This window comes from Choloepus didactylus, chromosome 4 (assembly GCF_015220235.1).
Source record: "Choloepus didactylus isolate mChoDid1 chromosome 4, mChoDid1.pri, whole genome shotgun sequence".
Lineage (NCBI taxonomy): Eukaryota > Metazoa > Chordata > Mammalia > Pilosa > Megalonychidae > Choloepus > Choloepus didactylus.
The window spans coordinates 132,580,867-132,603,333 of NC_051310.1; the positions used below are offsets into that span (position 1 = coordinate 132,580,867).

Here is a 22,467-nt window from a genome sequence, read left to right on the forward strand (position 1 = left end):
CCTACATATTCTATTTCGTGGTAGTATCTCAAAGACCCTCTGAGGCGGTAGATTTCCCTTATGTCACATGCTCTTTTTTGGTAGCCCAGAGTTGTACTGCAGTGTGTCAGATGTTGTCATGACAGTCAGACATGACATAACCCAATAAAAGTGATATTAGAAATGTGTCTTACCATATTGCTTTGAAATGATACCTTTCTGCCAAAAAAAAAAAAAAAATCCCTTCAAGAATTGTTGTATCCTATAGGACTAAGAACTTGGATTCATGCACATTTTGAACTGGTAAATAAATTATTTCCTAATGAAATCTGTTAAGACCCCAGGACACAAGGAAACCTTGATTAACAAGCATTGGATCTGTCTGCAAAGTGGCTCATTGCTTAAAAAAAATCTCACAAGTCTGACTCAAGTTTCAGTCTGAAAAATAAGAAAGATCTTTTAGGAATGTAGACTATAGGACAGAATTAATGTTGTTTTAAAATAAGTTTATATAAATATTTGCCTTAAGTGGCTTGAATTAAGTAGTTTGAAACCAAGGACAACATATCTTTCTGCAGTATAAAGACATGTCTTTAAAAATAATTAACTGTCACCGCCAGTGATATTTGTAGTTTCTCTTTTCCTGTGGCACATATGGTTTTAATCATTCTTTCCCACCTTGGGTATGGAATCTGGGACTTCAGCCAAGTGTACCAGCACATAGGGGCAAAAGGTGTGAGACAAGGGATTTCTGACTGGGTGTTGTTCTGGAGCAGTGCTAGTAACTTCCCTTCCAGGGGGAGGAATTGTGAGTTAACCCTGACATAGCCCAAGAGTGAAGTGTGGGCAAAAGAGCAATGTTTGAAGTTTGGTCTCAAAGATGACGTGTGCGCTTCTTTGTCCTCTCAGATGTTCGCCCAGGATATTGCTACACGGCTCTGGCAAATGGGCGCTGTTCTAACCAGCTGCCGCAGTCTATAACCAAGATGCAGTGCTGCTGTGACGTTGGCCGATGCTGGTCTCCAGGGGCCACCATCGCCCCTGAGATGTGTCCAATCAGAGCAACTGGTAAGAGCCCTTCCAATTACCTGCAGAGTGCCCCAACCACAAGCCCAAATGGCAATGTGCATGTCACAGATCAGGTGGAAACCCAGGTAAATGAATAAGGTCCCTGCAAATGTAAGAGATGACATCCAGGGAAAATTCCTCACATGATGAATAGGGAAAATTCAGAGGTCCATACAAACAATGCTATTTACGAGTCCTGCTTGTTATTTGACTTGCTTTTTACCAGTGACTAGCAACCATTTCAGGAAGTACATGTTACCGCTTTTTCTCATATATTTCCTCTGGCTCTCATGTGGTTCTCAAAAGCACAATAGCATAAAATGGCTTTTTCACCTTTCAGGTGAATTATTTTGGGTACCCATTTTCCCCTTCCCAAGATTTGACTCTTTCCTCTTCCATTTGCCAAGTTCTGCTGGTGTTTTTGTTTTTGTTTTTTTTCCCCCTTCACATTATCTCTTTTATCTGCCATATTCCTTTCATTTCCACTACTAGTAGATTAGTCCAAAAGCTCATTTTATCTCATCTGGACTACTGCAGTAGCCTCTAACTGGTCTTCATGTCTCCCATCCACAGCTGCCATGTACATTTCCCAAAGCTTAACTCATCTAAAGTTCAATTAAAAAGAGTGTGTCTAGGGGAAACGTAGAGAAAGTGGTCCAAGTCACCCCGTTTCTTGCAAATAAAATTTTATTACTTAGCATAGCATTTAGACTCCAAAATCTGATGCCAGTTCACCTTTTATTTCTTGTTCTTCCTAGTAACTTAAATCGTATTATCAAGCTTCCTTTGAATTCAGTCTGAGCATTTTTGAACTGAGGATGATCTTTTTACTTTGAACTTCTTCCCAGTTCAGGTCCTTTAGTCCCTACTCCCCACCCTGGCTGTCTTTGCTTGTTATATACCTTCTTGTCCATTAAGGGCCAGCTGAAACATGAACTCATCTGTGAACATCCCGAGATAACCACAGCTTGAAAGCTCCTTTCTTCCTCAATGCTCCAGTGGTTCTGGCTTGTAGTGTTGCTATAGCACAGACCCCACACTGCCTTGTTTTGTGGTTATGTGTGCTTGTGCTTTCTCACTAGATGATGAATCTCTTTAGGCGATCTCATTTATCATTATAGTTCCATATTCCTCATGCTTTTTACACTTGCACAGAATTTAGTAAAATCTTGCTTATAGGAAGTATTCAAATAGAGTGAACAATTTATTAAGTGGCATCTTTCCTACCAGTTCTAGGTAAAAAACTGGAGTTTACATCTCCCTCTTAATCTGATTCCTGAAGAGTGTGTTTAAATCAGGAAAATTTAAGAGAGAAAATGAATGTGAGGATGGACAAATACAGAATTTATGTGGTAGTTTAGAGTGTGCTATTCACAGAATGTGAAGTTCCCATCATCACAGTTCTAGACCAGCTCACAGATGTTGCTATAAAATCTCTGTTTATTGCTGCAAATTGCTTATTGGGATTAAAGAAGCAATAAAATCGTTCAATGTATTTTAACAAGTCATATATTCTATCTGATTTGTTCACTCTCTATGGCCCCAAAATATAACCCAAACCCTTTTGTTCACTAGGAGACCATTTAGTAGGTCACGCACATATGGCTTCCAACTAAAACATATGTCTTGGATACCAGGAGAATTGCTTTTTTTTTTTTCAAGTGTCATACCTATAAGTATATCATGCTAACAGTTAGGTTTGTGGTGCTACCTTGTGGGTTGCATGCCTTTAAACAACCATTTACAAACATGTTTGCCTTCAGTGTGTCACTGATAATTAAAATCCCATTTACGAACCATAGTCACACCTGACCAGAGCAAATTTTTTAAACTTATTGCACTAAGTACAGGCTCTGTACAAAAAAAAAAAATTGCTTTTTAAATGAATATGTTGACTTAGGAGTCACCACCTTTGATGTGGATTCCTTCCTGTGTTGAGGACTGAAACAGAAGAAGGGGAACTAGAGCAAGTTTGAGTGCCTGCAGGAAGACTAACTTTGGCACAGTTGGAGAGAAGGCCAGGTTTTCCTGTGTGGCTTTGCAGAGAGCTGCTCTCCATATGTACCACTGAATGATACACCATCCTGAAATCGGCCCAGGGCAAAGCAGACTGCTAGAACAAACTCATTTGTAGATAGTGCTTGTTTGCTGAAATACTTTAATACCAGTGCTACAGAGCTCTGGGCTTTTAACTTATAGAGAGTGATAATACGAGGTGGGGGTGGGGGGTGGGGATTATTTTAGATTAATCAGCTTTTCACTCTTACAAAAAAAAAATCAGTGTCATTTCTGGGTTAAGAGGGGCACAGATAGAAAAGATGAACATTGGCTGAGCAAAATTAGCTCCAGATTGCAAATCCTGAATGTAAAAGGGGTCATGGGCACGTTATTAAGCTATATAGTAAGTGGGAAAGAGTATAGGCCCCAGTCTGATACATTTTACTAGAGAGTTTAGTTAGAATGAATTTAATGCCATGCTTAAAGTAATCTATCCACATAATTAGCAGAAATACTGATAGAATATTCAAGTGTTTTTATCCAATGCCTAAAAGACTTAAATAAGAAAGGCCGAATCAGCGCTTGGGCCCACAATTCCTCAATATAATTGCCATTCAATTAATTCCAGCACGTAGTTAACAGATCCCTCTTGTGTGCAATTTGCAGAGCTAGACTGAGAGTGGAATTCAGTCATGAGTTAGATACAATCCTTGACTTCAAGGATGTACAGAGTCTTAGTAGTAGACATTTGGTGGGAAACAGGGAGCCAGGGAATGGCAGATATGGTGCATCCAGGTAATAACTCTACAGGAAGGATCACGTTCATTTGACAAGAGGGTTTGTAGCACTGAGTCAGAGAGGCATAAACAATATATAAACCCTTTCCAAATACAGTCAAATTCTAGAGAATATCTGTGTGGGATAAAATGCCACATTTCAGTAAGACATATTACTGTGTCTTAGAAAAAGCCAAATTTTAGTTTTCAAGGAAGGAAATATTCTGCCTAATCTATTAATGGAAGGAACTAGCATGGAAAATACCTATGTGAGAATCACTTTGTGACCATGATAAAAAATTCTGCCAAGAGAGAGAAAAGAAATTTTAAAAATCACATGGTTAGTTTATTTACAAATGGAAACTATGACAAAGTGTGCTTATTTGTTAGGAAACATGAAAAGGAATGGTTAAAGTAAATACCTCGCTGGAAACCTGGATACTGTTTAAAAACACTTTTTTGGAAGCCTATAAAAATGTGTCACAAACCTAAAAGATGAAGTATTCTAATAAAGATCTGGTATTGTGAAAAATAGGGATCAACCTAAATGTGCAATGATAGGGTAATAATTACTTAAATCAGGTTATATAGTAGTGTAGGGATCATTATGCAGAATAAACACCCACCACCCCCTGTTTTCCTCCTCCCCAACAGGCAACTTCTTCTTGATCGACTTTGTTATCTTCAGCAAATGCTGGATATTCCTCAGGGCTCTACCTCCATACTCCCCTTCTTTTTACCTCCAACACCTTCATTAAATGAGTTCGTCCATTCCCATGACTTTAGATGCTACCCATCTACTGATAACTACCAAATTTATGTCTAGCCTCAACTTCTCTAGGTGCTAAGCTCTCTTTATAACTGCTCTATAATGTCACCACTTGGATGTCTGATACCTCAAAACTCCTATATTTAAAATGGTTTCTACCCTTGAAAGTTGCCCCTCTACAATTTTTCCCATCTCACTAAATGATACCAATATCCACCCAATAGTTAAACCAGAATGCTGGTAGTCATTCTTGATTTCTTATTCCTTCAGTCCCCACATTTACTACATTCACCAAGTGCTATTCATTTATCTCTAAATCATACTTCAAATGTGTCAACTTCTGTCCAGTGCTGTCACCACCTCCCTATCTAGCCATTATCATCCTCTCCTTAACCTCTGCAGCAGCCTTGCCTCTTTCCAATATATTTGCCATGCCTCTGCAAGAGTGATCATCTATAAATGCTCATCTGACTATGTCCTTCCTTGCTAAAAACCTCCAATGGCTTCTCTTTACACATAAAATAAAATATAAACAATTTAATATGTCCCTTAGAGCCCTGTGGGATCTGCAGGTGGTACTGAATGGAGAAAGTAGCATCTTATGTTTTCCTTGAGGTGAATTTTGATATTGATAAAGACTCCTAGTCTGGGGAGTTTGTTTTTATATTTGAATTATTTATCCAAGATGGCTGCTGCTAGGGGTATTAGAAATGGGAATGTAGCCAGTTGGCCTTTTCCCCTTTCCTCCAAATTGACCTATGCAGTTTGAAGATCAATTTTATTCAAAGGTTTCTTTAAAACATAGTAATGACTTCTGTGACTCTATGACATAAGCTATCGCTTAGCGGTTGTGTTATGTTGCATTGTGTTTTTCCAGAGGACTTCAACAAGCTGTGCTCAGTCCCTGTGGTAGTTCCTGGGAGACCAGAATATCCTCCCCCACCCCTTGTCCCCATTGCTCCAGTTCATCCTGTGCCTCCTGGACCTCAAATTCCACTACCTCGACCACCAGTGGAATATCCATATCCATCTCGGGAACCACCAAGTAAAACTTTAAAAGTCATATGGTTATTTTTCTTGAATTAATCAGGCTAACATCTTTTGTTTTTGCTGCTTTCATCATTAGAATAAGTTTAGCAGTTGTGAGAATGAATTTTCAGTCTACGGTGTTGTATAAACTGCAAATTTCTCAGTTTGTCTATTGCATAGAGAAAATTGGAGGGCTTGTGTATTCTCCAAAGATTTATGTCTCTTTTGTTAGTGACATTTTCAGCAAACTTTGGGAGAGTTATGGGAAAGGTTTAAATATGATTCACAGGATAATAGGGTGGGTGTAAAATTATACTTTGGTATATACCTTGTATAGCAGTTTTGCAAGTAGTTAAATACCAGTCACTCACTGCCTTTGTTATTTCCCCACTATGGAGGCCTGAGAGTGAGGCAGAGAAATGAGTGGGAGAAGCAGGTAGGGAGGATCAGGCTGGAGTTGGACAGCGGTGTCTTTCCAGGTGTACCACAGTGCAGATGTGATATCTGATGGCAGGAATGGAAATATGCTCTATTGCTGCCAAATGACCCTTGGCAAAGAGTGTCCTTCTACCTTGTTGTTTCAGCGTCTTACCCATTGTTACCAGATTAAGTACTGATGAAAGATGCTGTAGTTATAAATAATTTTAATGGGGTTTAATGCTATTCTTCTAGGGGTACTGCCAGTCAACGTCACTGATTACTGTCAATTGTTCCGCTATCTCTGTCAAAATGGACGCTGCATTCCAACTCCTGGGAGCTACCGGTGTGAGTGCAACAAAGGATTCCAACTGGACCTCCGTGGAGAGTGCATTGGTATGTGGTTGCTAGGCTGGCACCGAGAGGCTATTGAATTCTGCTCTGCAGCTGTATTAGTTTTCTATTGCTGTTGTAACAAATTACCTCCAAGTTAGTGGCTTAAAATAATACACTTTTATGATCTTGCAGATCTGTAGGTTAGAGGCACAACATGGATCTCAGTGAGCTAAAATCAAGATGTTGACAAGGCTACATTTCTTTCTGGAGGTTCTGTGGAGAAACTATTTCTTTGCCTTTTCTAGCTTTCATAGACTGCCTGCATTCCTTGGTTTGTGGCCCCTTCCTCTGTCTTCAAAGTCAGCAGTATAGCATCTTCAGATATTTCCCTGGCTCTCTGTTTCTCTCCTCCAATTCTCTCTTGAGTCTACTTGTAAGGAAACTTGTGATTACATTGGGTCTACCTATATATAATCCAGGAAAATCTCCTCATCTTAAGGTCAACTAATTGGCAACCTTAATTCCAAATGCATCTGTAATTCCCCTTTGCTATGTAACATGTTCACAGGTTCTGGGAATTACGATGTTAACGTCTTTGGGGATTCATTATTCTGCCTACTATAGTGACTTTTAACTTCCGTGGTAAAATACATTCAACTCATTGTTGGAAACTCCAGTTTAAATCATTTTACCAAATGCCTAGCCATTAAAAGAAAGCATTAAAAGTATCCCCAAGTTATGACAGTTTGTTCATTTTACTAACTCAAATGGGTAATTTAGCAGCTCTCTCTAATTAGACATTAAAATCTGAAGAGAGATACTTTAAATGGTCGATAAGGCATTTAAGCTAGTGAAGGAAGGAAAATGCAACTCAAGAAAACTCAATCTGTTGGACTGAATAAAAACTCATAGGTCCTATCTACTTAAAAAATCCATCTCTTTAGTTCTGTTACAAATTCCAATTCTATAATTATGAATGAGGCAGAAATAAGTAGTTCTTGTTCTTTTGCACTGTTTAGTGTCCTGCTGATGCAAAGGCACATTAGCAGACAGTCCATCCATCCTTAGAGGCCATCAGAGCTGGGTGCAACAGGGAACATCTAGCCCAGGATGGGGGATATGCGGAGAGACCTGCATCTGTCACTAAGAAGCAGGTGACCTTAGACAAGTGGGTCATCTTTCCTAAGCCCCAGCTTTCTCCTCGTCTGTACAAATAGAGGAATATAAACCATCTTACCTTGAATTATATTAATAATTCTAAGTGACTGTAAAACTAGTGGGAGCTGGTGTGTTGAGGACCTCTGAGGACACCTGTAGATGCTCTGGTGGGTAGAGCTGCTCTTTAAATGACAATTGCTTGCTTTATATTTTTTTCTAACATTCTTAATGCTATGCAGCAGGTGATGCTTAGACATGGTTAGGCCTTCTTTCCAATGAAAAGTAGACCTTCAATAGATACTCAGAATCCTATCCAGAAACCACTTCTAAAATATTCATCTGTTTGTTTCTCTGAGGTCAGACTCAGTGAAGAAAATGTTTATTAGCTTGGATTGTTGAGTTGCTATGTGCTTGGCATTTCTTCTGAAAAATGACACATGAAAAGAATACATTTTAACTGTTCAGCCAGTCTTCAAATGGATAGTGACATGGTGTATTGTAGTGAAAAGAAAAAAGATCCTTCCATTATGCTATTTATTTCTTAAAGGAACAATTTTGCACATGTAAAAGAAAAACCAATAAAATGGTTTTACATTTATGAGTTATTGCTATCCAATTTCTTATTAAAATATACTGTCTGTGTTTTGCAGATGTCGATGAATGTGAAAAAAACCCTTGTGCTGGTGGAGAGTGTTTTAATAACCAGGGCTCGTACACCTGTCAGTGCCGTGTTGGCTATCAGAGCACCCTGACGCGGACAGAGTGCCGAGGTATGGTCCCAGCCTGGAATATCGGGCTTCTAAGCCAATTGAAGGGTTCGTTTACAAGGATTCAGTGGATTTTAAGTAACCTTTGCCAGAAGAAGCTAATATAGTCCCGTTACTTTTTGCACTTAATTACAGATATTATAGCGCTGACGGACAGAGTCAGAAAGTCTGGCAAACATTCCGATTATTTAAAAAGATTCCTCTGCGCCTACAGAAATATGTAATTTTCCCTACTGTTTGCCTCATCACTGTTACCTGTTAATTTTTAATCTGAGAGTAAGGGAATGGGGCTGTGCCTTATTGACAGAGAAACAGAAAGGTTTCAGGTGAAATTGTATATGATTAATTTCCTAATGGGAAAGTCTCAAGGATAAAGAAGTAACTTCTGAGGCCTTGCTATTTATTAGTGTGGTCAGCAGTAGTATCACCTGGGAGCCAGTTGGAAATGCAGAATCTCAGGCCCCTCCTCAGATCTACACAATCAGAATGAGCATTTTTACCAGATACCCCTGTGATCTATGTGTACATTAAAGTTTGAGAAGCACTGTTCTAAACGTCCCTTCACAAAAATTTCCCTTCAAGCTTGCTTATTAATCTATTTGTTAAACCACCGAATATGTCTTTTATTGAATGGCTTGATGTATAAGTTCCTGTGACACAAATAAATAAGATGTACTCCTCATCCTTGGGAAACTCAAATCCCTATATCATCTATAAATTTGGCATAAAATAAGCTGTATCTTTAATCCAGTAAAGCCAGATAAAAGCAAGCAAGCTCTCTATTAAAATTAACTATAAAAATAGTCGGGGAGGTTTGTATCACTTCAAAAAATTGCCAGTCATTAATTAAAATTAATTTTTTGCCTTTATTTGCAAAATCTCTTCATGTAAGTTGAAGACAAAGAAGTTTTTATCTTTATGAGTGAATTGGTTTCAAAAAACATTGAATTTGGTTCACACTCAGAGATTTCTTGCAATGAATTTGTTTCAGTACACTTAGAAAATGGCAGTTTTGAGCAGAAAAAACTAGAGCATGGCATTTCCACCTGCTAATATTTCTAATAATGACCTACTTGCTGAATGATAAATATGGATAGCATGAATATTTAACTGAGTTTAGAACCTTCTTAATATTAAAATTATTGGCTTAAAATCATTATCAAGTGCAAACAGTGTACTGGGCATTTTACAATAGTAGAAAATAAAATGAAATTGCCTAGGAGACTGCAATATTAAATAAACAAATAGAAGAGATTATTGGAGAGCACTCAGCTGGGGTAAGAGCCAGCCAGTGCAAATGCATGTTGTCATCAATCTGGGATTTAATTTATTAGAGACTAAAGATTACCTAAAAGGCTCGAGCTCTGTCTTCTTTAAGAGTTAGTGTTAAGCTTATCCTGAATATAAGAAGTTGATACCATCCTCCCATTTTTGGGTAGATGCAAGTTACCACAGAATGGTCAAAAAGGCTAAGTATAGTGGAGATGAATTAGATAGAAAGTGACCCAAGAGAGAGTCTGAAAAGCAGTCAAGGGGAACTTTGAATGGCAAGCTTTTAACATTTATCTTCTATGACACCGAGGAGCTTGCTGGCGTTCTGGAATTGGTGAGGAGAGAAAAAGCTGAGCTCTTTAGCCTGTTTATACTTGGACTTCAAAAGATTATAGAATCCTGAAGAAAAGTCTGCTCAAGAATATGTGGCTTCTACTATTCTTTGGAGTGTGTCTTGGTCAAAGTCAGAGTTTAGTAAGGATTAAGAAATACATGAGAGAGAAAAAGATCATAGGCTGCTGGCACAAAGATCAGACAGAAGACAAGCCCAGACTGCCTCAGCTAGTCCAATGACTCGTGTGGAAACCACTGCTGGATCTGCACAAAAGGAAAGTGCGTCTGAGGGTCAACCACAAGACACCATGCAGACGCAGGGTAGACAGGCAAAAAGCCCGATATGCCATCAATGCAAAGTCTTGTCGTCCAGAGGAGGTTCAGGATGCCTTGTTATCAGGCAAATATGGCCTCAGTCCTGCATAGATAAGTTTTCCCCCATCCAACTCTATATATTTCCCTAGTCCCTACCTTTTGGGGGAAAAATCCACCTTATGGAAGGTGCGCCATGGGAAAGATTGTGTGCTACGTAGCAAGGCAGTTTCTGTATCATCCTCTTTGTGAAGCTGAAGGAAACATATAATCCAGGGTGCCATGTTATCCACTTTTCATTGATTATGCATCTTTAACTGAGAGAGCAGATAGAGCTTATTCAAGTTATTGCTGTTTTTAACCCTTCCTTCTCAAGCTCCATTTTTTAATTTTGCATAGTATTAGACACAACAGAAAAAAAGGACAGAAATGCCCCCATAGTATGAATATTTTATTTGGTAGGTAAAATAGTCATGAGAATACATAATCAATAAAACTGTACTTGGACCATAAGGGAGGTAGATATTTCAGAATCATGTAATTCTCTAATTATTATTCTTGTTATTTTTGTGTGTGTGCTAATGAAGGTGTCAGGGATTGATTTGGGTGATGAATGTACCACTATGTAATGGTACTGTAAACAATCGAAAGTACGATTTGTTTTGTATGACTGCATGGTATGTGAATATATCTCAATAAAATGAAGATTAAAAAAAAAAAAAAAAACCCTATGAGAACTGGGGATAAAGGGTAACTAGGCCAGCAGTTCTAATGCAACATTCTTTAAGCATATCTTAAAATAGTATTTAAGTAAATGATCTAATTTCTAAAAAAAAAAAAAAAAAAAAAAAAAAAAGAATCATGTGATTGATGGTTTTCAGGCAGAATTGAAAAGTATTTTTTAGTAGAGAACTTAGAGTTTACGGAAAAATCATGCAGAGAATAGAGTTCCTATAACTACCAACCCCCTATGCACAGATTTCCCTATTATTAATACTCTGCATGTATCATGGTAACTTTATTACAATTGATGAAACAGTATTACTATAATTATATTATTAACTGTAGTCCATAGTTTACATTAAGGTTCACTGTTTTGTACTGTCCCTGTTTTTTTTTTTTAAATTATTCTATTAATATATTTACACAATCTACATTTTCCCTCTTTAACCACCACATTCAAATATATAATTTAGTGGTGTTAATTAATTCACAGTGCTGTGCTACCATCACTACCAACCAAGACCAAAACTTTTCCATCACCCAAACAGAAACTCTGTACAAATTAAGCATTAACTCTCTATTGCCTATACAAATTTCAGGCACTGGTAACCTGTTTTCTAGTTTCTGACTATGAATTTCTGATTCATATCTTGTCATTGAGATCATACAATATTTGTACTTCAGTGTCTGACTTATTTCAACATGATGTCCTCAAGGTTCACCAATATTTTCACATGTATCAGGCCTTCATCCCTTTTTACAGCTGAAAATATTCCTATTCCACTGTATGTATAAACCATATTGTGTTTATCCATTCATCTGTTGATGGACACTTGGGTTGCTTCTATCTTTACGCTATTGTGAATAATCTCATAGTGAACCTTGGTGTGCAAATATCCATTCAAATTGCTTTGAATTCGTTTGGGTGTATACCTAGAAGACGGATTGCCAGGTCATATAGTACTTCTTACTTAACTAACTGAGGCTATGCCGAAATGCTTTTCACAGCATCTGCACCATTTTACAATTGCACCAATGATGTACTAGTATTCCTATTTCTCTGCGTTCTCTCCAACATATATTTTCCATTTTTTTAATAGTAGCCATTCTGGTGATGTAAAATGATATCTCATTGTAGTTTTGATTTGCATTTCCCTAATGGCTAATGATGTCCAGCATCTTTTCATGTGCTTGTTTGCCATTTTACATCCTCTTTGGAGAAATATCTGTTCAGATGTTTTGCCCATTTTTAAATTGCGTTGTTGGTCTTTTGTTGTTGAATTGTAGGATTTCTTTATATACTGTGGGTATTAAGTTTTTATTGTATATGTGATTTCCAAATCTTTTCTCCCATTCGGTAGGTTGTCTTTTTATCTTTCGTGATGAGTCCTTTGATGTGCAAAAGCTTTTTATTTTGATGAAATCCCATTTGTCTATTTTTTCTTTTGTTACTTGTGCTTTGGATATAATGTCTAAGAAATTATTGCCTATCACAAGTTCTGGAAGATGCTTCCCTATGTTTTCTTTTAGGAGTTGTATAGTTTTGGTTCTTAAATTAGGTCTTTGACCCATTTTTCATTAATTTTTATATCTGGTGTGAGGTAGTGTTCCACTTTTTTTCTTTTGGATACCCAGTTTTCCGAGGCACTGTTTGTTAAAGGGCTATTCTTTCCCCATTGACTGGACATGGCACCCTTGTCAAAAATCAATTGGTCATAGATGTGAGTATTTCTTTCTGAACTCAATTCAGTTCCATTGACCTATATGTTGTGCCAGTACCATGCCTTTTTAATTACTGTAGCTTTGTAATAAGTTCTGAAATCAGGAAGTGTGATTCCTCCTACTTCATTCTTTTTCAAGTCAGTTTTGGCTATTCAGGGCCCCGTTGCATTTCATATAAATTTGATGATTTATTTTTCCATTTCTGCAAAGAAGTCTGTTGGAATTTTGATTGAGATTGCATTGAATCTGTAAATCACTAAATCACTTTGTCTGCAGTTGACATCTTAACAATATTTATTCTTCCAGTGCATGAACATAGACTGTCCATCCATTTATTTAGGTCTTCTTTGATTTCTTTTAGCAATATTTTGTAGTTTTCCATGTATAAGTCCTTTATATACTTGGTTAAATTTGTTCCTAGATATTTGGTGCTTTTAGTTGCTATTGCAAATGGAGTTTTTTTTTTTTTATTTCCTGTTCACATTACTGATTTTTGCTTGTTGATGTTGTATCCATCACTTTGCTGAGTCTGTTTATTAGCTCTGATAGCTTTGTTGTGAGTTTTTCAGGGTTTTCTATATACATGGTCATGTCATTTGCCAATGGGGAATGTTTTACTTCTTCCTTTCCAATTTAGATACCTTTAATTTCTTTTTCTTACCTAATTGAGCTGCCTAGAACTTCCAGTAAAATGGTGAATGACAGTAGTGACAGTGGGCATCTATGTCTTGTTCCTGATCTTAGAGGGAAAGCTTTCACTCTTTCTCTATTGAGTATAATGTTAGCAGTGGGTTTTTCATATATGCCCTTTATTATATTGAGAAGTTTCCTTCTATTCCTCGTTTTCTGAGTATTTTATTAAGAAGGGGTGCTGGATATTGTTCAGTGCCTTTTCTGTGTCAACTGAGATGATCATGTAGCTTTTTCCCCTTTGTTCTATTAATGTTGTGTATTAATTTATTGATTTTCTTATGTTGAACCACCTTTGCATACCTGAAATAAATCCCATGTGATCATGGTGTATAATTCTTTTAATGTGCTGTTGGCTTTAGTTTACTAGTATTTGGGGGTAGGACTTTTGCATCTATATCTATAAGGAATATTGGTCTGTAATTTTCTGTCCTTGCAGTATCTTTATGTGGCTTTGGTGTTAGGATGAGGTTATCCTCATAGAATTATTTGGGAAGTGTTGCCTTCTTCTTTTAGTGTTTTGGAAGCATCTGAATAGGATTAGTGTTAATTCTTGGAATGCTGGGTAAAATTCACCAGTGAAGCCATCTGGTCCTGGACTTCTCTTTGTTGTTAGGTTTTTTATTATTGATTCAATCTCTTTGCTTGTTACTGCTCTGTTGAGATGATCTACGTCTTCTTGAGTCAATGCTGTAGTTTGTGTGTTTTCTAGGAATTTAACTTTTTCATCTGGATTATCTAATTCATTGTCCACAGTATCCTTTTATAATCTTTTTATTTCTGTGGGGTTGGTAGTAATGTCCCTTTCATTTCTGATTTTAGTTTTTGTGTCCTCTTTTTTTTTCTCTGTCTAAACGTTTGTCAACTTTATTGATCTTTTCTAAGAACTAACTTTTGATTTTATTGATTCTATTTTTTAAACTTCTGTTTCATTTGTCTCCACTCTAATCTTTGTTATTCCTTTCCCTTTCCTTCTTCTCACTTTGGGTTTAGTTTGCTCTTCTTTTTCTAAATTCTCCGGTTGTGAGATTAGGTCTTTGATTTGATAACTTTCTTCTGTTTTAATGTAAGCATTTGGAGCTATAAATTTCCCTCTCAGCACTCCTTTGCTGCAGCCCTTAAGTTTCAGCATGTTGTGTTTTCATTTTCATTTGCCTCAAGATATTTCCTAATTTCCCTCTTGAGTTCTTCTTTGAGCCATTGGTTGTTTAGAGTCCCTTGTTTAATTTCCACATATTTGTGAATTTCCCAGGTCTTCCTCTGTTATTGATTTCTATCCTCTTTCCATTGAGGTTGTAGAAGATACATTGTGTGATTTTAATATTTTTGAATTTATTGAGACTTGTTTTGTGACCAAACATACGGTTTGTCCTGGAGAATGATCCATGTACACTGGAGAAGAATGTGTATTCTGTTGTTGTTGGGTGCAGTGTTCTGTATATGTCTCTTAAGTCTAGTTGGTATAGTGTAGCATTCAAGTCTAGCATTCAAGTCCTGTACTTCCTCATTGATCTATTGTATGACTTAAAACCTGTAATCCTTTGCCCCAGTCCACTTTAACTTAACTGTATTTTATACTGTAGCTGTCTTCAAGGTGTTTCTGTCTGCAGGGCAAATTCTGGGAGGTGAGCCAGGGAAGAGTTACTGATTCAGTCTTTCCAGCTGTGCCTATCCCCCCCACCCACCCACCTCCAATAGATTTGGGCCAACATACAGGAACCACAGTAGTCACATCAAGTTTACTCTCTTACCTCTGGAACAGGGCCAGGAATGCATAATGGGAGCACAAGTTGGCTCCACACCATGCTGAAGCTTCTCCTACCATTTTTTAAAGATAGTTTTCTTGATTTGGCACCACCCAGTTACTGTAACACCTTAACTGTTTTTTGGAATTCTAAGGAAGATGGCTCTGCCAGTTTTTGCTAGTTGTTCAAATATTTGGTGTTGGAATGGCAGCCTGGAGCATCTTATGCTGCCATTTTGTTAACCAGAATTCTAAACTAAATATATATGTATGTATATATATATATTTAAAAAGGCTATCTGTTGTATTGTGGTTCTGGTATTATCAGTTGTAAGCTTTGCCTTTTTAATCATGTGTTGAAAGACACTGGCCAAAGTTCAATATAAATAATGATATACTGACTCATGACATTAGGTAGGAAAATGTGGAAATAAAATCTATTTTGTTTACGAAATTGAGATTTAAGGAGTCTTGTTAGAAATTAGAGTTAGATTGAATGCTATATTGTTGCTGTTGCTGTTTTTCCTAGCATGTGTCTTTCAGACTCTAATTAGCAAACCTAGATATCGCATTACTTGATACCCAATTCATGTTGATGAATATTACTCAGAAGTTGAGACCCAGGGTTAAGATCATGAGTTTGGAGAAGGAGTGAGGGAGAATCAAAATAATTTTAGATCCCCAAAGTAAAACTCTTTCTTTTCACCTTTGATTTTAGACATTGATGAATGTTTACAGAATGGCCGGATCTGCAATAATGGCCGTTGTATCAACACAGATGGCAGTTTCCATTGTGTGTGTAACGCGGGCTTTCATGTTACAAGAGATGGGAAGAACTGTGAAGGTACTAACAGTAAAAAAAAAATGTTATTCCCCCTTCTCCTATTGCAGTTTCAGTGTCAGGAGACTTTAAAAAGACCAAGCTGCCAACTATTAATTGATAGGTCAAAGTATTAAATATATTTCATACATTGTTATTTGGAAGGCAAGCCTAATTTTCCACATTATTCATGTTCCTAGTAAAGTTGTCTTTAATTAACATTTGGTGAGTCAAATAATAATTTAAGTATTGCTAGGGAGCTTGACATTTAATGATATTTTGGTGGTGATAAAATCCCTGTAAGATAAATAATATCTCCTATTTTATACAATCAGTATTTGTACTATTTTTAAAAGACACACCTAAACCCATATAGTCTTTAGTTGTATGTAATCCTTTTGCTTAAAGTTTCTGTCCAGTAATAAAAATACTACTTATCAGTATCTGAAAATGTAAAATTTGAGAGAAGCATTGACTATTGCGAGTTAGCCTTTTTAATTACCTCTTGAATTAGTCACCTCACTTTGAATTCGGCTGCCTCAAACATTTTGTCTTTTATCCCTGCCATTTTCTCGAGAATAGAAAATATGATTATTATTGATAAGTGTCCACTTCATAAACCTTTAGAAAAAAATGTGTAGCGTTCCTTATCATGTCTCCCAACCTCTTTGGAAAAGATCCCAAGAATCTACTCATACATTAAAAGAATTTCAAAATTGTTCTTAGAAACATTTTTGGCAAGATACTATCTCAGTGATTCAATTCAAAGACTTAATGCCAAAATTCTCAGTTGGGATAGAGTCCTGTTGAAAAAAAATCATAAATTACTTTGGTCTGACTAAAGCCTGTAAGTGAAAACACACCATGTCTGGGACAGCAAGCACTTCCCAAGACAGCTATAATATTAAATTAAAAACCATATTGATGAATTTAAAGAAATAGCACTATGATCAAGGGATGTTCGAGGTCAGCTGACACAGCCATAAGCCATGTTGTCTTGCATTTAAACGTCCATTTTTTTCTTACCCCTATTTAATATTGCCTAAAACTATAAGCTTGTCCTCTTGTTTCCACTTTTTAAAGAATCAGGATATAGCCTAAATACATTTAAGATTCCATTACTTGTGGTTTTAATTTTGTTTTCATTTTCAGTGTGTTAGAAGTAATATGAATCCGTGAGGTAAATATGTACACCAGGCTGTTAAAACACTTTTCAGTTTGTAAGCGGCTGTTGCTAAAAATGGTCTCGGTAGCTTCTGAGTCAAATTTCATACACACACATACACACACAATAAAATAAGTCTAGCTCTATGGTTTGCATGCACATGTCAAAACTTGAGAACTTTAGGTACATAGCCTCTCTTTGTATGCTATAATTTGGACAAAAATCAGCCTTAGACTATAAAAACCAAAGAACAAAGAAATATGAAGAGGATTATGTTCCTCCAGGTTGACTTCCTTTGTAAGATTACTTTTCTGGTCATAAGAAAATGTATTTTTTGCATTTTTCAGATATGGACGAGTGCAGCATCAGAAACATGTGCCTTAATGGAATGTGTATCAATGAAGATGGCAGTTTTAAATGTATTTGTAAACCCGGATTCCAGCTGGCATCAGATGGACGTTACTGCAAAGGTTTGTGCTGTCAAACTCTAAAACATATTCTTCACATGCTTTTTCTCCTCTCTGCATTGTTTAGGAGTGCCACCTTCTCTTGCTGATTTTCCCCATTTAAAGTTCCCCTAATTCTGGTTTAGGAAGCACGACTGGGATTCCTTCTTGAATTTATCCATCCAGAAAGCTACGGTTTAAGCCCAGAAGGCTGTCCTTATTTCAGAAAGAGGATTTGGGGTCTTCTCAGGGAAGCTTGCAAGGCTACACAGCACATGAATCAGAAGCCCAACCATCACTTAGTCTACAAACAGATGGGGACATATTTCTAAGTTGGATTTGGCCTCACCCTTCCAGTTGGGAAAAAATGGCATAGGCTTCTTGATGGCTGTCATTTGCTACCTCTTCCATTTTCACCTGGAAAAAATATTTGCAGTGATTTCTTCTTGTAATTTCCTCTAAGTATCTTAAGGAACACAAAGTTTTCCATGGACAGTTTATTCAGGCACATAGCAAAAAGGGAAACAGTATTAGGCAGAAGAAATAAACAGACCAGGTGTCATTGTTCAGCTTGGTAATTTTTGAAATAATTTCATTTCTCCCGGTATTGAGACAACAATGAGGATTTTTATTTGTGCTCTTGAAAACTGGGGTCCTGACAAGAATTAATGGAGACAGATTTGTGCTTAGGGTCTCTTGCCTTCTGTAGTCAGGGATGAGTGATTGCTGTGCCTGGGTCCAAATTCTGAGTTGGAACCAGACTTCTCAAGGAACCTCATACTTAAAACAGGTCCAGGAAATCTGCTAAAATGCTGCACTCAAAGCCTTCTGTTTGTGGGTTCAGACACACAAGGTTCGAACTTCCAAACTGTCCCAGATTGAGAAAGCAGAATAAAATCATTTGGTGCTTCTTCTCAGGTAGACAGCTTTGGTAAAGATGTTGTGGAAGACAGCCTTGTATTAAATCTTTGGCAAGATGCACATTTTCTCCAGGCTTAAAAGAGCTTCTAGCCCTTGGTTGTTTACCTACATTCTCTGTGACCTTCACATCAATGATTCTTAATATCGTGCAAATCTTTCTTCATTGCAGAAGAAAACAGTTGAGTTTTTCAAATTTGAAGTAAGGAAAATGATTTCTGTATTTTTGAGCCCTGTGCTGGGAGGAACTTATAGTTGGGAAGACAAGATTAACACATGGAAATATTCTACAGTGTAAGACAGCATGAAACAAACTGCCAAATTGTGCAGATTAAGTGCCGTACAAGGGAAAAAGAGAAAGGGAAAGAGGAATGATTACTGGAATATTTGGAATTAGGCTTCCAAACAAAATAACAGAAGGAAATGTGAAAGCCCCTTTGTGAGCAGAACTTCTGTGAGAACACATGCTCCTCTCACCTATCCACAGAGAGCGCACTAACATTCACTTTCAGTGCCTCCAGGCTGCTGATGACCCCAGCTGCAGCCTCTCAGCTTTAAGTATGGCCAATAGGTAATGCTTATGTAACTTTCAGAAGCCATTATGACCTCACTGGTGAAACCATGTTTTGCAAACTTTGCAACCAGTGAAAGCGTGCCTTTTCAAATAGATTGTTCCATTCCTTTGAAAGTGCCTGATGATTTGAAAGGTTTGCTCTGACTCTAGCATGCTAGCTTCGGAGTTAGAGAGAGGGGGAGGTAAAAAGGGAGGGTGTTCCATATTTTATTACTTTTATCTTCTTTCTTTTCCCCTAGTGTCTAAGGAATGGAATACAAACACTGTATTAATACTAAAGGAAGAAAAAAGAAAGTAATCCCTTGTCCACTGAATTGCTTCGGTCCTATGGTTTTTCTCATTGAGTCATAAGACAAGATTTTCTGTTAGCACCGAGCACTTAGTTCTGAGCCCACAAAGATGTGACTATTCAAAGCTGAATAAGCAAAGCTAATTTCATCTCTAAAGTTAGCTTACGGATGACATGGCCTCTCTGATTTGACCATTCTCAGAAAATTGAGGCCAGCGATTTTGAGCAAAGCCCAAAATTACATCTCTCTCCTCATTAAAAAGCCTGCATGTTACTTTACAGACTGTAGTCACCACCGTTGTATAGTATGTTTGCATCTTGAACGAAAAGATGACCAGAGTAACTGAACCAATTTAAGTTCGTGTATTTAAATATAACTGCTATTTTAAAATACAATCTGTACACAGAACCTTGGCCCATCTGAATATATTTTGTGCCAAACAACACAAGCTAAGTAAAACAGAGGTGTTTCACTCTCAATTTGCCTTTTTAAGGTCAGAAGGGAGGAAATAGTCACATAAACTGGTTGTATATTATAAAAGGGGTTGTTATAAACTGATTTGCTTCTAAGTGTTACATGTTTTCCAAAACACAGTCTTGGGTACCATTTCTTACTTCTCAATATTGAGGAACAAAAATCTCTGCTATTATTAGTATGTGTCCAATAAAGTCTTTTACCAGTTCTTCCTAAGTCTACACATACAATAGTATAAAATATTTGTAATGTTTAATAAAGGATTTTTCTTTGCTGGTTTCTGGTTGCTTATGGTGCTGTTGCTGGCCAAGAATGGTCATCAAAATCATCCATATTCATTCTTCTGTTCCTTTTCTAAGGCATACCATCCAAGTTTTAGTTGTATGTCCCTTGAAGTCATGCTGAGTGTCCTAGAGAATGAAGGCATGGGGGATACCAATATGGTGTTGAATGCCAAAAGGGAAAGCTTCCTGCCCAGGTCAAAGATGTAATTTATCATCAAGCTAGATTTCTGGAGGTCCTGGAAGAACTGCCTAGCTGTGAAACATTCGGCAAGATCCTTTGTCTTTTGGCGTCACTTAACTTCTTCCTCCAATTGTGTATTTACCTTTGTGAGTCTTATTTCGGATTTAAAAAAAAATCTTTCTTGGAGAATATTATTGAGGAATTTTCTTTCTATGGGAAAGAAATAGGCTCTGACAATTGATGTCTCTCAGTTCTGTTACTATTGCCTCAAAGGAAAAAATGAGAATGCATTCCACTGAGCTTTTGATTGTTGATGCTGCACATTATTTTCCATCTTCCCCATTTTCAAGTATTTTAACAGAATTGGAAATGTGTTATGGTTTTAGATAAAAGTCACCTCATTTTTAATAAATGCTTTTCCCCACCACAGATATTAATGAGTGTGAAACCCCTGGGATCTGCATGAATGGACGCTGCGTGAACACAGATGGCTCCTACCGATGCGAATGCTTTCCAGGACTGGCAGTGGGTCTGGATGGACGTGTGTGTGTCGGTAAGATAAAGCCATGGTTAGACTTGTGATAGTGATCCTCCCTCTATCAAACAGTAGAACCCATCAATAACAAACATGCTCTACTACAGCAGATAAAATGAATGCTTGTGGAGCAACAAACCAACAAGGGCCAGTTCTTTTCATAAATTGGATGTTCATTTAAGGGACAGAACAATGAGTTGAGATGAATGAAAACCAAGGGAATCTCCACCTCCCCTTTTCCCCTTTCTTCCCTAATCATGTAGCTGTTCTCAATTTTCTCCAACCCTTGTCTGTTGCAAATGGTCTTTGAAATTGACCTGTATACAGTCATTGTCTCATGGTAGTATTTTAATAAAGAAGTAAATTGCCAAAGTGGAGTATAGAATGCAAAGGAGAATATTGGTAATCTAAAAATTTATTATATGATAATAGTTTGCCATGGCTTTATAAGAAGCTTGAGATTTGTTGTGAAATAGATAGGAATTTTACCCAAATTATTTTTAGGAAAGGTGTTCAATAAACCCTTTGAATTAGAAAAGGATTGGGCATCACTGGAGAACATTGTGGTAAAAATGAAACTGCTCAGTTGATCAACATTCATAGGTTTGATATAATGAACCTTCTACAGATTAAACATCCTCCTTTTTTGGAAAATACAGCTAATTGGGACACTTAATAATTTCGTGTTTTTTTTTGAGGTAAGCCACATTTCTTATCAAGGTCTTATTTATCATAGTGTAAGATTCAACATTCATCCACCATTCATTCAACATTTATTAAATGCCTGCTCTGTACAGGCCTGGAAAAGACAGAAATGAATGAGATATAATCCCAGAACTTAAGGGTAAGCCATGACAGCCCCTAGAAAACTAGAAGAGTCTGGCCATGTTTAGATGTACAATACTTGGAAGCTGAGTGGGTTGTTGTTGGTTTTCTCCCTTGACTCCTAATCCAGAGGCGTTCTCTGTGTTAGTAAAGGGATGATGGATAAATAAAGCCAGCTTCAACTTTGACCTGGGGGGTTCTCATCTGTTTGAAGTGACAGTGTGATGACAGATGCTTCTTCCTGTTTAGACACACACATGCGGAGCACATGCTATGGTGGATACAAGAGAGGGCAGTGTGTCAAACCCTTGTTTGGTGCTGTTACTAAATCTGAATGCTGTTGTGCCAGCACCGAGTACGCCTTTGGGGAACCTTGCCAGCCGTGTCCTGCACAGAACTCAGGTATGTGGTGTTATGGAAATACTCTCACACTACCAGCCTTCTGCTGCCATCTGCGGTCTTTGCATACAAAATCACGGGGAAGGATTACATTATGCTCTCCAGGTGCATGATGCCCTCCTGGAGGCTTGACAGAGGCTAGCCAGTGTTTAGTCATATTTTACTCACCATCAGGGGTTTTATTCATGGTACCTTCACTATCATTTGGAACAGGCAGCTCGTTTATGCCTCTCATCTGAACACACACACACACGCATACACCCTCCATAATATTTGTGCTCTTTGGAATACATGCAACTTGCCTTGTTTTCTAAAGTAATTTCACAATGTTTGCATTTTGCAGGAACTGACTATTATAGAAGCAGAAATGTACACAGTGTAAAAGAAAATAAATTCCAGATCACCTGAGCATTTCCAGTTTTTGTTCCAGAAGGCCATTTGTGAATTTTATTTGCATGCCACA

At 37.4% G+C, this 22,467-nt stretch overlaps 1 protein-coding gene across 2 annotated transcripts in view; it reads left to right on the forward strand.

The window, feature by feature from the left end:
- The window catches only part of FBN1 (fibrillin 1), a 250,836-nt gene that overhangs the window by 139,268 nt on the left and 89,101 nt on the right, over positions 1 to 22,467 (forward strand). For both annotated transcript variants that reach the window (XM_037834045.1, XM_037834046.1), the window contains 8 exons: positions 889 to 1,047; positions 5,468 to 5,635; positions 6,292 to 6,432; positions 8,181 to 8,300; positions 15,812 to 15,937; positions 17,426 to 17,548; positions 20,676 to 20,798; positions 21,855 to 22,007. In XM_037834045.1, coding sequence (XP_037689973.1) covers positions 889 to 1,047; positions 5,468 to 5,635; positions 6,292 to 6,432; positions 8,181 to 8,300; positions 15,812 to 15,937; positions 17,426 to 17,548; positions 20,676 to 20,798; positions 21,855 to 22,007 — 1,113 coding nt within the window. The remainder of the gene's footprint in view (positions 1 to 888; positions 1,048 to 5,467; positions 5,636 to 6,291; positions 6,433 to 8,180; positions 8,301 to 15,811; positions 15,938 to 17,425; positions 17,549 to 20,675; positions 20,799 to 21,854; positions 22,008 to 22,467) is intronic.